The sequence below is a fragment of the Neopsephotus bourkii genome, unplaced genomic scaffold, assembly GCF_033783945.1.
Source record: "Neopsephotus bourkii isolate Nb327-2 ecotype Australia unplaced genomic scaffold, CSIRO-AGI_Nbou_v1 NB_984, whole genome shotgun sequence".
NCBI classification, from domain to species: domain Eukaryota; kingdom Metazoa; phylum Chordata; class Aves; order Psittaciformes; family Psittacidae; genus Neopsephotus; species Neopsephotus bourkii.
The window spans coordinates 86,994-103,612 of record NW_026901477.1 but is presented as its reverse complement, the minus strand read 5'-3'; the positions used below and the strand labels follow the sequence as shown (position 1 = coordinate 103,612).

Sequence of the window (16,619 nt, the reverse complement as noted above, 5' to 3'; positions counted from 1 at the left end):
TATATCCAGTATGCTTATAAGGAAGATTAAATTTATGCCACCAAGTTTTGCAAGCATTATACCTTTATGAGTATGTATATGCTTCCTTAGCTCAAAAAAACCCAAACCACCAAACACACTTAAGAAATGCAAGAAGCACTCAGCATTGTTGATATTTGGATGCTGAGACTTTTACCTCAGCTGCAGGTGATGTGCTCCAGCATGATCATTCATTGTTTTATTTGGACACTAACTCCAATGTTACAAACAAACTCTTCTATACTACACATATTTTGGTCACACATAGCCCTTAAACATTACCACTCAGTACTACTATAAATACACTTTAGAGAGCAAAAATATTGTGAACAATAGAAAAGTCACCTTAACAGAAATAAAAATGTAATGTAGCTACTGACTTCACTACATCTCAATCCCCATGTAACAATAACATATACGGCTAATTAACATTCCAGATGCTGTGTTACTTACATTCCCTGTTTCTTACTTGCATTAGCAGCAACTGGCATTCCTTGATCCAAACAAAAAATTAGTTAATTCTCGCAAAGATTTTAAGCACCTTAACTCTGGAACTTAGACCAGGATACTGCAACTTGCTCCTCTTCCTATTTGGGCCCTAGAAAAGAATTAAAGCCCCAAAGAGGACACAGAGCAACAAGCTGTGCCTTTCCTCTCCTGTCTAGTAAGATTTTATTTCTTCTGGCAGGTTTGTTTTTTTTTCCCTGTTGTGTGTTTTTTGTTTTGTTTTGTTTATATATATATACATATATATATATATATATATATATATATACAAGGTTTTTATTCCTGGAGGAATTTGAAACTTGCCTATCCCCAATCTTTTGAAACCCACTGCAATGTTTTAAAGATATTAGAAGGTCAGCATTTCTACTGTGCCTTGCTAAGCCTGCCAGAGGCATACTTCTTTATTTGGTTTGCTTGAACAATTTTCTTATGCCATACAGAAGTAGCATTTTCCTTTGGACACTACGCATGGAATGAACTTTTGCTTATCATAACCTTTTGTAGGCTTCAGCTGCATTCTGAGAATTATTACCAATTAAAGGAAAAAAATTAATATGATACACAAATCTAGCAATTTACATTCTTTAACTACTCTAAGATCAGTATTTGTTATTTGCTGCTATCATTAGTAAATCTCTTTCTGCTGGCCTACTGCTTTTACATATTCTTTGGAAAGCAGATAATTTGCAGGATTTCTTAACATGTATAGTCAAGACTTGATACTGGCTTTTTTGCTTCCTAAACAAATGTAGGTCATTGGAAAGGATATATTACTGAGTTCTGATGTCTTTGTTCGAACAAAAGGCACCGCTTAAGTAAATCACATCAAAAGTCAGAAGTAGTTACTACAGTAGAGTAAGAAATGCACATGTAACTCAGTTTTCTACAGAAGAAATTTCTGGATTTCACTGTTCAGTAAGCATTATTTGCATCCAGAATCTAACTGACCTTCACCCTTAAAACAAAGTATCACTTTAAAATATCAGTTGCGGAAAGAAATTAAAATATCTCAAAGTTTGTAATTAAAATACTTGTCAAAACTGTCTTCAGTTTTAAGGCCAACATATATGACAGTCACCACATTAGAGTGCTGCTGGTATTGACATACAGGACAGCGATAGCAGAGTGAGAACACAGCTTAGAGTAGAAAACCTCTGAAAAATGTCACTAACAGTTACTTGCTGTAAAACAGATAGAAGCCACAGTCCCTTAAATCTATACTATGTGCTTTTCTAATTATGTGTATCCTCAGTGACATGATTACTGTGACTGGATATATATTTTGCAGTATATGCCTTTAATGCAGATGTAGACATCATTCAAGATGGTACTCATATATATAGAAAATCAGTTAATTTCAAAGTAATCATAGAAAAATATTGCAAATAATGTTGTATAAATGCATAGTGTTTGAGGGGAAAAAAATTACTTCACTGGACAAATAAAGTCCCACACATTGAGTTTGGCACTTGCTCATCACTATGTCACTTTCTTTTTGATTGAAGACAGCTCTTTCTGAATCTCACTGAATTTTGGCCGGTTTTCTGGCTTGTAGTCCCAGCACTTCTGCATTATTTTATGTATTTCTTCTGGACATTTTTGTGGTGCTGACATTCGGTAACCTGGTACACAAAAAAATGGGGGTAAAATGTTTAGCATTGACAACTGATGCATACTGACAAATATAAAAAGAAAAACGTAAAGTTCAAGATCATTGCATTAAAAAAGATCTTCAGGGAAACATGAGGAAAGCCTTAGAGATAAGTAAGTAATAAACTAATCAAAGCTCAGGTACCAGTGACATTTAATTTGGGCATGGCAGATTGTCAGTACGCTTCTCATCCCTAAAGGCAGCAACCTGCACAGATTTGTTTCCTGTATCTTAGGAATTAGCTAACCCTCTAGGTTTTCTTTGTGTTCCTCACTGAGGAAATAAATAATAAACATTAAGATGGGAGTAAATTTCTTAGGTACTGTATGCTGTCTTTGCCTCAGTCTTCCCTAGCAGGACTGTCCTCCGGGAATCTCAGGCTCCAGAGACCAGGGACAAAGTAGGTAACTCATTCAATGGCAAGTCCCAAGGGGAGGTGATCAGTGGCACAAAGTCTAGTTGGAGGTCAGTAACTAGCAGTGTATCCCAAGGTTCACTGGTACTGTGTCCAGTCCTGTTGAACATCTTTGTTAATGATCTGGATGATGGGCAGAGGGCACCAAAATGGGAGGAGGGGCTGGTACGTTAGAGGGTCGTGCTGCCATCCAGAGGTACTTGGACAGGCTGGAGAACAAAGTGGCCCACAGGAACCTCACGCAGTTCAGCAAGGGGAAGAATAAAGTCCTGCAGCTCAGGGGTAGGAACAGCCCCAGGCACTAGGACATGCTGGAGGTCCTGGTGGACACCAAGGGTTGAACATGCACCAGCAATGTGTCCTTGTGGGAAAGAAGGTGAACGTCATAGGTGTTATGAGCTGCATTAAGAGAAGTGCTGCCATCTGGTCGAGGGAGATGATCCTTCCCCCATGCTTGGCAGTGGTGAGGTCACATCTGGAGTACTGGATCCAGTGTTGAGTACCAGAGAGACATGGACCTACCAGAGAGAGTCCCACAAAGTGTTACCAAGATGGTGAAGGGACTGGAGCAGCTCTCATATGAGGTAAGGCTGAGAGAGCTGGGATTGTTCAGCCTGAAGAAGGGTCAGAAGGAACTCACCAATGTATATAAATATCTGCTGGGAAGGTGGAAAAAGTACAGAGCCAGGGTCTTAACAGTGTTGCCCAGTTACAGGAAGAAAGACACTGGGTACAAACTGAAACACAAGTTCCTCCTGAACATCATGAAACACTTCTCTGTGATGGTGACTGAGCACTGGTACAGGTTGCTCAGAGAAGTTACAGCATCTCTATCCATGGAGATATCCAAAAGCCATCTGGGAATAGTCCTGGGAAACTGGCTTTACGTGGCCCTGATTGAGCAGACAGCTGGATCAGATTACAACCAAAGGTCCCTGCAGACCTCAGCCATTCTGTTAATCTGTCATTCTATGAACTGCTTACCACATGGAGCTGGCTCTCTGAGCAAATGACAGGCAGTGGACAGTAAAGTTAGCTGGCACACAGGACTCTACAGCTAAACGCAGATCCATGACTCTCTCCATCTAATGCAGAGTATAAATGATACTAGCCTCATGCAACAGGTAAAACAAAACATTCTTACTTTATTATATTGCATGCATATGCTCAGTGTCTGGATTAATGCATCTAACTTCAAAGGAGAATGGCTGGGCTATTGACACAGCCAGTATAATATCAAACTACTTAAAAATCTTTTCTTTCACCCAAAGTTTCCCCTGCAAACTAGTTCTTCAAAACAGTGACAGCAGCAACCAGTTTTTTGTCCTTAAAGTGAACTGATTCTATATATTTAGAACTGAAATTATCCTGCTTTAAATTGAGCATTCAAGTGATTAAATTCACTTAAGGCTCTTACTGATTGAGTAACTGAGATAGGTAAGATCAGGAACAGAATCTGGAGTATCTTAGCTGACAGTCCTAAAAGAAGAGCTATTATATACTGAAAACCAAGATAACAGGATGATGGGAGAAATGAAAATTGCATTAAAAAAGCAAACAAAAAAAAGGTAAAAAGAATTGCTGATAAGCCAACAGAACTATTTTCCCCGCAGTATAAATAGCTGAAAAAACATAAGCATACTTCCAAATCTTTATGAATTTTATCAGTTCTAAGAGACTGTTATGCACAGTGGATTAAAACAGAATCTCAATACTTAGGTAGTAAGACTTGTCTTTGCAAACATTCATCTCCTCTGGCAAATACTAGATTTTTGATTTGGTCTTTGAAGGAGAAACCTCGATGGTCATCTACAGTGTTTATAACAATCAGGGTTAATCTGTATAAATCAGCAATCTAGATGCTTGGGGTTTTATTTAATCATTTAACATTTTTCCTGGCTTAGAACCTATTCATGAAATACTGTGTACTTCATAAAGTTCAAAAGTACTGAAAAACCACTAAAGATGATAAAAATAAATCAAAACCTGAAAATTCTGCTCAAAATTATTTGCTATTTTAAATAAAAGCCTTTTGATTATTTTGTATAAAAGAAACATTGCTTTCAACGCTCAACTAGCTCACCATTTTCTACCATAATTGCTAAATCTTTGTCTGAAACGCTTTAATAGAGAAGATGGAATGATACAGATTCTTTCTTCCGGTAGTTTAGAATATTTATACCTGCATTAGCATAATCTTAAATAACATATTATGGTCAAGCCTCTCCTTTGCACAGCAGTAAAACCCTCCTCTCTGTCTCACTTTCTAGTTCTGACACAATAAAAGTCAACATCCTGTAGGTCTTTTGTCCTTTAAGTCACTGGTCAGTATATTCCTTTTTTCAAGAAGCACATATATCACACTAATCCTTCCAGAAAGCAATTTAAAATATCATATATTTGCCCAATTTGCTGGATAACTCATATGTTACTTCTTTGCTCTTTATACTGTATGCACTATATCCTTATGGATCTGTGGAGCATTCTTTCACTTGCTACAAATAACTACCTTTCTCGACTTGCTCTCGTGCTTGCTGGTTGGTCATTCCAGGGTACGGACACACTCCTAAACTGAAGGTCTCCCACAGAAGGATTCCAAAGCTCCATACATCACTCTCAGACGTGTATCTCCCTAAGAAAAGGAGAGAAAACCCTTAGCTTAATGTACAGAGACACAAATGTTTCAGATAATTATGGCTCCAAATTTTCTGTAAAGGTGAAGTTACAGGTTACATTGGCAAGCTTTAAGCAGAACAAAGCTGAAGCTACTAGTAATACATTCTGCAATACCAGTATCCTGTATTTAAAATTAGAAACATATTATCTTAAAGTCAATATCTATGCATAACATAAGCTAACTTTTGACGGACCTTAGTTATTTTTCTAGGAAGATTTTTTTTCCTTTTTTGTGTACAAAAATATTATTTTCCCTTTTGAAAAATGTCAGTTCCTCCTCCCTCCCTTTCAATTCAAAAGATACTTTAAAAAAAATTACGTTTCCCAGTTCCCTAATGACGCATTGCAATGAGTATTCTGAGGAGCTACAATCAGCAGTTTGTAACTGCAAAGAGGGCCTGGTTTTCAAGCTGTTCTCTGAAAATTACAGTTGCCTCAACTTGCTTAATTTTTACCCTGAAGAACTGATGTACCTAATCAGAGAAAAAAAAAACAATAATCTGGCCTGCTGGTTCCATTATGTTCAACTATGCTTCAGATACAGCAAATTAGGTAATTGACAGATAACTGGATTCCAAACCTCTCTGTGGAATGAAAGCTTGGTATTACGGAGAAAAAGAGATCTTGGAGGAGCTGATGGAGTCATATTAAGAAGGATGGATTCACATCAGAAAGCTAAGACTTCTAGCCCTTTGCAGCAGGGTATGTGAAATTATCTTAAAAATCCATATCCAACAATATTTTCAATATTTTTCATGACTGTTTTTCTTTGTTCCATACTATTACTTTGTATATATATCTTTATTCTTTAAATATTTATGAATGTGAATGTATTGTTTCTTCATCTCTTACCATTAAATAAACCAAACTAAGCCACTTCTGACTTGAAGAAAGGAAAATACATGTAAATCACAGTGAAAGTTGGCGATACGACATCAGAAAGTTCCGTTTACTGTTAAACTAAATATCACTTCCAGCTGCACTACATTAGCTTGTGTGCCTTATAGGTGGTAATTATAGACATTCACTATGCTCTTTGTAGTAAGATTAGTTTTTTTGTCTACGTATGAACTCTCTTCAGAGTTTGGCATCCAGTAATTTAACACTTTTTATTGAAATAATTTAGTAGATAAAAGATAGGTGATTAGGGTTTTTTAAAGAGAGTGCAAGTTCTGTAGAGTCAATTATCTCTTTCAGTATGACATTATTAGGCAGAAAAAACAGGCCAGTTCATTCACAATAAAAAACCAAACAAACAACAAAACAACAACCAAACCCTTCCACGCAATAATTTATTAACATGGCAAACAACTCAAAATGTTGTACTGGAAAAATGTACATATTAAATGTATATCTTATTTCTGAGAGAATAGAAAGCAAAAATACATGGCCTAAATATGTGATTTTATTAGGAGCTTTTCAAGCAGTTTTTTCACTTGCTGGAAGTGATAGAAATCACATAGCTCCAAGCAAAAATAACATCATGGAACAGCACTTACTGAACCAAAGGTTCAATCTCACAGATGCTCTAGTAACATCAGAATTTCGATTATGACTTCAGACACAACTCTGTAACTACTCCATTTGCCCTAATTTGGCAATTCTAGATGTCACAGCCTGTGGGGTTGTTTTAGGTTTGTTTTTTTTCTCATTTAAAATCTTTCTGTGACTGCTATTAACATTCCGTGACATTTGAAAGTTGGGTATTAGACTGCTGAACACACTATCAAATGTTTGAGAGAGCTTACTTTCCAAATACCATGGAAAATCACTTAAAGGTGCTTGAGTATTTATGCATTTTAGGAAACACAAAATAAGTAGATGTTAATCAACTATTTTTTCCTGTACTACGAAAATAAAAGACTCAAAAGTACAAAGTGAAGGCATTGTCACAAAAGCCTGTTTCCTGTTTAATGTAGTACACTGGACTGCATATGGCTATGAAAGATGGATTTCCATGATGTATCAAATAAACTGTATGCATTTCTGAAATAACAAAAAATTCAAAACACTTTTTGCATTGGAACAAACACCCAGAATAGAAAAAGTGTGTGAATGTTAGCAACACCAATATCTTTTAGAGTAGTTGATAAGACGTGATCATTACCTCAATACTACGATCATGATCTGCTATGATCAGTAGCCCCTGTATTCTGCTCTCGTGAGACCTCACTTGGAGTACTGTGTACAGTTCTGGTGTCCTCAACATAAAAAGGACATGGATCTGTTGGAACAAGTCCAGAGGAGGACCACAAGGATGACCAGGGGACTGGAGCACCTCCTGTATGAAGATGGGCTGAGAAAGTTGGGGCTGTTCAACCTGAAGAACAGAAGGCTGCATGGAGACCTCATAGCAGCCTTCCAGTATCTGAAAGGGGCCTACAAGGATGCTGGGGAGGGACTCTTCATTAGGGACTGTAGTGATATGACAAGGGGTAACGAGTTAAAACTTAAACAGGGCAAGTTCAGGTTAGATATGAGGAATTAGTTCTTTACTGTGAGGGTAGAGAGGCACTGGAACAGGTTGTCCAAGGAAGTGGTAACAGCTCCATCCCTGGTGGTGTTCAAGACCAGGTTGGACGGAGCCTTGGGTGACATGGTTTAGTGTGAGGTGTCCCTGGCCATAGCAGGGAGTTTGGAACTAAATGATCTTAAGGTCCTTTCCAACCCCAACCATTCTATGATTCTACAATTACTGTTGTTAATTTATTATTAGCCTTCCAAATGGAAGATCTGCTTTATTGTGTTGTGACATTAACTCCTGCAAAGCACTAAAGAGAAGCAGCATTTTGTTTTCAATCATAAGTCACAACTTGCAATTTCCAGTGCATAATTTTTTAGAAAAAAAGCTTTAACACAGCAGAAATATTTATGGACACTTCAAATGAAGAATTTGAAACACTTTTTTTTTCTAAGTACTTAACTGAAAAACTGGTTGAGAAAATTACATAGAAATCATGGCATTGTTCATTTAATACACTGCTTCTTTAGAGCCCACTTTATTTAGAACTTAAGTTTTTTAGTTTCATATAAGCTAAAAAGCAAAATACAGCAGCTTCAGTTAAAAGAGCTGCAGTTAAAAAAAAAAAAAGTGTAAGTCGGTGACTGTACTTTTCTCTAATGCAATGTTTCATCCAAAAGGAGTGTTCTAGTATGTTAAAACTTCCTACCATTTTCAATGAGGTGCTGGAACAATCACTGCCATAAATAAACAGAACTTGCTATACATTTTGGTAACAATCATGATTTAGATGACTAACTAGGTAGCTTACTAGAATGAGTCGGTAACATAACCTAAAGTATTATTTGATTGCTGCATAATAGCAATTCTGAAATTGTTGCCTGATTCTTTTTGAAGGCAGACCAGTATTTTATACTTACATAAGATTGAAATATTTTAAAATAAAAAAGTAAAAATTATTGATTTGATCTGAGCACTAGGAATGTATATACATTATTTATATATATCATATATATAATATATATATTATATATATTACTAGGTATATACATACACACACACACACACTCAAATATTGCCCATGGTGTAGTCCTGGCGCTTCTTATACTACTTTTGGTTGGTTTGTGGTTTTTTTTTTTTTTGTTGTTGTTTTTTTTTAAGAAGACCCAGGTCTGTTCTTACCATAGTTGAGGGCTTCTGGAGCAGTCCACTTGATAGGAATCTGCTTTAGGCCTGACGATGAGTACACACCATCATCCTCTTGCCGGGACATTCCAAAATCACTTATTTTCAAAATGTTGCTTTCACCTACCAAGCAGTTCCTTGCAGCCAGGTCTCTAATTAGAACAAAAAATAAATGCCCATATATTTACACATTTGAAACTCTTTGAAGACCTTTAAAATGGCTGACCACCTCAGCCAAGGTGGTGGTGCCTCTCACAAAACATTCCAGAAAGGATTAGAAACCTTACATTGCTGCTGTGGAAAAGAGGAATGATGGAGGGAAAAAAAAGTGTAAGAAATAATGTCATGAACATCAAAGTTGGTGAGAACTAGGGGCATTCACAAGCTATTTTGTCTTGACTTTGTCCTCTGTCCTGTTAAGGAGAGGGACTGAGAGAGTGTCTGGGTGGTTCTGTGGCAACCATCCAAGGTCAACTCACCACAAGTACCCTCTGAGGTCACAAAAATAAACCTGCAGATCAACAAATCAGATTTTATGTAGATTTGGAGAAGTACCTTGAAACATGTTCCCATAATTACCAAAGACATTGAGATATCAGAGAACTGGCTCCATCTTCTCTCTACACACCTTACCCAGCATTAGTTTCCATCAAAACCAAAAAGCTACTTAGTATTACAGGAAAAGGAAATTTGGCTAATAATGAATGAGAAGCTCAGAAAATCAAGAGTGTTTCTTTCCCTCCCTCCATCTCAAATATGTTTGTTATTTTTTTATATTAGGAGACAGCCCATAGTAAAATGTAATAAAAGACCTACTGTGGCTTCTCTACAGCATATATTTGGAAACATAATACATGCTAACAATATATTATTAATGTACTATATGTATATTACATTTCATTGTTTATAATGTATTTCCATCTTAATCTAATAAAATACGCAGAATTTTTTGAATGAAAGCAAATGTTAAGCAACACAATTAAACCTGTAACATTATCTGTAACATGGGCAAAGTATTGTTAAACTAAATTCACAATGTTTTCAGATTAAATTGCTAATATGCTAACAAATGGCTTGTATTATGCAAATATCCTAGAATAACTACATCAGGTTTAATGTTTTGTATCAGTACTAATAGCATATTCCCAAGTAAATTCCCTGGGCAAGTAATGCACGTTCACTGGCTTTGAAGAATGATTTTGGTGCATACAAACTACATTACTCTTGGAAGCAACCAATGTTGCCCACTGTGGGCAGATTTTTTTCTGCAGCTTATGCAGAAGAAAGGTCTGAAGCAATGACAGCTTCAAACACTATGCATGGTGGGGACATTCATGACAAAGGACTGAACTATATTTTGTCTAAAGTCTTGAGCCATATTTAAGGATGTTAAAGCTGGTATATCTATATCTACTTTGATCAACTGACCCATACCGATACTGCACTATACTATTTGGTATGTAGACAGAGCCTGTGTTTGAGTGTAAATACTGTAACTTGATTTAAGAATTTTAACGTATGTGACTCACACGACTTTTCTGCCACTAAGAACATTTATGGTTCTTGAGCTTGATGCTGAAGGGATTTAAATGCAGTTATTCTTGTAGTTAGAAAAGACGGAACACTTAAAAACAAGACTGAAGCCACAGGCTCCAGCTGAAGATATGTACTAATGTATAAACCAGTTCAATATGCACTGTATTACATAGTTTGAAGTTCCCATGTGGTATTGTTTGTTGGTGAAAGGAGGAGAAACAAAACCAAATCATTAGGCCTTCTATTCAAACTGTAAAAAGTAATACCAAGAAACTTCAAGAATTTTTGGCTTCAGTTCCAATCATACTTCAGTCAATACATGGTTATTGTCTTAGTATAGCCTAGATTTTGTGACAGATGTACATTAGGAGTGGAAAAAAGCAATGAGGTCATATCTCAAAAAAAAAACCAAACCACAACAGAGTAATTAAAACCGTGGATATCTTCCTACCTGAACCTGACCTAGCATTTAAACATGTTGTGAGTCAGATTAAGATAAAGCTATATGCTGAACTGTCTTAGGTTTATTCCTCATACGCAAGTCTGATTATTAGGGAAAATACACTGCAAATAGTACATAATGTGATGCTTACAAAGATTACACTCAGCTCATACAATTTTTTTCTGCTTTGTATGTGGCATTCTTTTGCTTTCAGAGTCATCCAGAGGAAGCGTTTTTCATCATTGCTGAAAATTCACAAAACCACTTGCTTGAAAATCAAACTGGGATTTCAGAAAGTTGTTAGAGATTTTGACACTATGTTCAGGATATATGCAAATTAACAGTAGGTCTTCTGAAAGACCACAGATACACAAAGTCTTTGCTTCATGAAACAGTGGTTTTCAAGCTGCTTATTAGCTGGCAGTAGGTCACACAATTACACAATTCAAGCTGCCAGGCTGCACACAAATGCTAAGGGAGGAATCATGGCCTAGCGGGTAGCTAACGGCCCACAGCTTGTGCAGGTGGGCACAGCTGTCAAGTCAACTATCAATTTTTCCATGCTAATTGCTTCTTTCTTTTTGTCTCAATTTGTATCAGACAGAGAAGCCTTTTCATTGCCATCTCCCACAGGATATCAGTAAAATTTACGAAATAGTAAGCATCAAGCTATTAACGTAAGATAGAAAAGAATGCATTATGCTAGAACTTAACTTACTAGTAAAGCTACAAAGAGCAAAATAAAAGTACTACTGCTGGATATGAGTTTTACAGTATTAACACCTTTTTCTCCCTTTAGCTAATAATCTCATATTCTCGAAGTTGCAATACTATGTATTACTTTTAATGCACCACCTGTGTTAATAAAGCCACTTGAGCACTTAATACATTTACTTCTGACTTAAACAAATTTGCTTTTTTCCTCTCATGTGTAAAGTAGGCTCTTTCTCTCACATAGAAAATATTTCAGATGTGAATTTCTTTCTCTTTACTCATAGTGTTTTAAAGGGACTTGTATAATCCCCCTCTCAGGTAGTTTTCAGTTCTTGTGACAAATTACTTCTTGGACAACACAGAAATCACCCATGTTTAGCAGATCCAGTGATACTTAAAATCTTGCTAAATCCCACCAAAAGTTACTTACCGCTTTTAATAACTTGCTGTTCAGTGGAGTGAAACAGTATGAGCATAATTTCATTCTAAGCGCTCCATCACCAGTCACTTACAAACACTGTGGATGTACTTTTTGAAAGGTTCTTTTTTTCTCTTGTTCTCTTGCTTGTAATTTATTCAAAATGTCTATTTGACTAACATTTATTATTTCATTCCCCAGGCTAATAAATGTTGTGAAAGCTAGAGTATCTTGTTAGCATTTCTGCTGCCATTTTACACGCTTCATATCCTCAAGTGATTTGTTGCTGAATTTTCCAGATTTCCTCATGTATATTTGTATGCTTAAAAGTATTTCTGAAAACATTGTTACACTGAAGGCTACAGCTACATCAAGCTTTAATTTTATTTTTTATTTATTTATATTTATTCTGAGGGTTCGGTTAAGGTTTTTCAAACAATTTTTTCACTGTTTTTACTCATGTGTGAAACCTTATTTAAAAGGATGTTCATATTTTTCAGTATAAATACAAAAACTACAGAAAAATGCATTCTAATACCTGTGATTTATGACAGAATTTATAGCCAGAATCTGAAAAAAAGGCATTTAAAAATGTTACTTGCATTGCTTTAAATTAATAACTAACATTTAATTTTCTTCCAGTTTCCAGGATACTAATTAATTTCAATTTGCTACAAGTAAAAGGAAAGATCTCTAGTATAACAGTGTTAAGTGACTTATAAAAAAAGCCATTACATCTTAACCTTCCACATGAAATATACACAAAAGAGTAATATTCAGGTATGTATGACAGACGACATGAGTGACGGAAAACAAGAAAAAGTAAAACTGATAGGCTGATGACTGAAAACAGCTATGAGGTGTCAATATTACAGATAATTTCAGTGTTAAATACTTACAGTAAATCATAACACTTTCCAGACAGCCTTTTAAAAACAAAAATAAAAACCCCAAGGATAACTGTGCTCTACTTCTTTTCGCTAAAACCAATTATATTCTATTTGTTTTCTTTTCTTTCTCCTAAATGTCCTAAAACCAGTATCTTGAAGAAGTACCTATATAATGGCATGGAGTTAGGTGCTTTCTACTTGGGGCATTAGTTTTTGTTCTCATAGAGCATTTGCTACATGCTGCAGTAATTCCATGAAATCAGTATGTATCTCTAACATAGAAAATGAGAAAAATAAATAAATCCCTATTTCACATTTTGAAAGCTGAAACTTAAAAAAATGGTGCACAGATTATACTAGGCTGGTACAGAACAAGTACATTGTAAAAGAAAAGCTGACTCTCAGAATTTAATACCAAGATTATGTAAAGTCCTAGTGTTATTAGAAACAAATGCCTTCCTCCCAACTACTCAGGAATAAAAATTAATATATAAATTGGAAATTTCAGCCTTCCAATACCTAAAGGGGCCTACAAGAAATCTGGAGATGAGCTTTTGACTAGGACCTGTAGGGACAGAACTAGGGGGAACGACAGAGAGGAGACCGAGATTAGACATTAGGTAGAAGTTGTTCCCTGTGAGTGTCGTGAGGCCCTTGCAAAGGCTGCCCAGAGAAACTGTGGCTGCCGCATCCCTGGCAGTGTTCAGGGTCAGGTTGGATGGGGCTTGTAGCAACCTTGTCTAGTGAAAGGTGTCCCTGCCCATGGCAGGTGGCTGGAACTGGATGATCTTAAGGTCCTTTCCAGCCCAAACCATTCTATGATTCTATGATTGTATGAAATTTCGTTTTTAAGCACTGGTGTGCAGTCCCTATAAACACAAACAGGACATTGACTAGGAATCACTGATATAGATAGAATACACTGGAACTTCAAGAGCTAGCTCATGAGACTTTTGCTAAAACTCCAATAGCCAGTTAAAAGAGGAAGTAGAGGCTAGAAGCTGTTACCACCTGGATTCATGTCTGTTAGTAAAGACAGAAACCTCATAAACTTTTCACTAAGGATACTCTTATTCCCCCTCTCCACTTCCTTCCGCCATCCCAGAAGAACTACACAGCAACTAATATCTCGTGTTTCAATGGAATTCCATCAATTAAAGCAAATCAAAACAAGAGAGTAAACTACTCATTACTAATCCAGCAGGACAGACTACCTTACTGAACTAATTAGCTGTCTTATGTCCCCTCTCTGGATCATGCAATTACAACACTCCTAAGTAATAAAAGCCAGTGATTAGTTAGTGAACAGTTAGGATCAGTTTATCTCCTCTATATATTTAATTCAATGAAAATAGTCCATTACCTGGTCAATAAGGAAGGGGTAAGTCTACAAGTGAAACTGTTGCTTTTTGTGGACTGTAAGACACTATCCTTCAAACACCTCAGGCAATTTCCAGTGGTGCTGAAATCAAAAGACACCTATTTCAGAACTTTCTTGATATGTATATGCTGCTGTATGTGGAGAACACAGCAAACAGCACTTGGCTAGTAACAGACTGGAAAAACATTAGAGGGTCAGAGAACAACCTTCCATGAATTCCGGGTTGTCTTCCCTCTTTACACTTTGTTTTACTTATTTCTTCATATTATTTTAGCTACCACATTATGAATACTAATGAAGCAATATTAACTACAATGCTAGTAATTTCTCTCAGTTCCTCATGTAATGCAACTCCATCTCTACAGATGAAAAGTATTAGGAAACCGAGAAAATCCAAGTTAGATGAAGTACGGATTTCTCAATAATGTCAGGTGTTCTGCTTGCCATCTGTAGTTCTGGATATTGCTCAGTTCTTCTGAACTGTAAACTGAATAATTTTCCCCACCTCAAAGCATTAGTGACATGCAATTACTCCCTCCAAAGCACTTTGTAATTTTCAGGTGATGGACTTAAAAATTTTGCAAAAAGCACTAGAAAAAAAAAGTCCCAAAGCAAGTCCCAAATCATCGTATTCAGTGGCTGAACACAAGTACGAAAGCTACCTTCTAGCTAAAAGTGCGCTTTTTCCATGGAACCTTTAGTTGCTCCACCTCTAAGAGAAAAACGTATTCTCATTCCAGAAATAGTCTGCATTGCACTGCTTACTCTCATTATCATAATAGTAAGTGCTACCATTTAAAACGCTTTATAGCATTGTGAAGAACATATTCCTGTGAACTAAGGTTAGGAAGATCACAATAACCAATGGGCAAACTTCCAGTAATAAAAGCAGCAGAAAGGAAGAAAACATAAAAGCATAATAAGGCGTCTAGATTACTTTAACACACTATAACATGGTTGAACTAAAAATTGGTTAGTAAGTTGGTAAGCAAAGGATCTGTGCATAAATGTACAGATTTCTCCAAAATAACACAGCTACATTAAAATACAAAATATGTTTCTCAGGTACGGGGAGGAGTTGCGTTTTTTTTAATGCTGTAAGGTTAAACACACTGACTTGATGTTGATTGCAGTGTTCCTAATTCAAAATTCCAAACATCTGTGCATTTCTAGTTTAATTCCCACCCTCAAAAGATGTACTTGATAACTGTTATGTTCCTAATCTTCTCTAAGTGCTTTGCTCAACTGTGGCATGAGTCACAGTAGATGGTAGAAAAATACAGCATTCTATTCAGAACTGCAGAGTGGTTCACGCGGACAAAGCATATTGCTTTACCTGCACAGACTGCGCAGCTTGGTAGGGAAAACACTGCTTGCAGGTAACTTAACCCTCAATCCTGCTCCACAAACCTTCACACTATTTACTTTCCTATGGCTACATTTTTTGAACAAGTGACAGCTGTCCTGCAATGTACAAACATAACAAGAATAAACTTCCTAATAACCTGCTGTACAGAAAAATATATTCACATTTTTGTACCACATTACCACAAATGCCTTCACATACACATACTTGAAAATAAAGATATAAAGTAAGATTAAACGTTTACTTATTGCACAGTCATTTTTGATGAACAAGACAGTATGAGAATCAGCAGATTATATTAATTTTTATAGTCTGTAAAATGGTCAGTTACTAATGAACAAATACACAATCACATTAAGGTATACCAAGATGTAGGTACAAATATTTGGCATAAGTTAGATACATTATTTATTTTTGCAGAGGAGTAGCAGTACTGACTTTGGGACTTAGAACATAATACTTCCCATACTTAACATATGTTAATGTTTCAGAGTGAAACTCCCTGTTTTACTTCTTGACCCTGATACAGATCACTCATACCTCAAAGGGCATATTTGGAAATCCCTTTGGAGGTACAGAAGTGAAGCACAAATGCTATAAACGTTATCACCTCTCATAGTTGTACTTCTGGTCTCCTAATACTTGATGTTTGGTGCAAGTAAGTTTATTTCTCAGAGTTGAATACTTCTAAGAACTGTGTTAAGTATGAATCTCAATTTTTATTTAAAGAGACACTGTTTCTGATGGATAACTAAACAAGAGACTGGAAATGAGTTTGGAGATAAGAGAGGAATAAAACGAAACTCAAGCTTTCTGTTTAAAGAATGTTTTTCATCTTTAAGTATTTTGTATAAAAACAAGATTGACAATCCTGCATGGTGGAAAGTTATGCTAATCCAGACTCCTGCTCTGAGGAGCAAAGAAGTCACTCTTGCATCTTGGAGCTTTTTCACCTCCCT

The 16,619-nt window shown here is 36.2% G+C and overlaps 1 protein-coding gene across 1 annotated transcript in view; it reads right to left on the bottom strand.

Annotated features, from left to right (window-relative positions):
* Positions 1-773: 773 nt before the first annotated feature.
* Positions 774-16,619, bottom strand: part of LOC133215435 (tyrosine-protein kinase Fer) — a gene marked incomplete at its 5' end in the record, with an annotated part of 102,527 nt that continues 86,681 nt past the window's right edge. The window contains 3 exons of the mRNA XM_061359463.1: positions 774-2,147; positions 5,101-5,223; positions 8,911-9,065. Coding sequence (XP_061215447.1) covers positions 2,005-2,147; positions 5,101-5,223; positions 8,911-9,065 — 421 coding nt within the window. The remainder of the gene's footprint in view (positions 2,148-5,100; positions 5,224-8,910; positions 9,066-16,619) is intronic.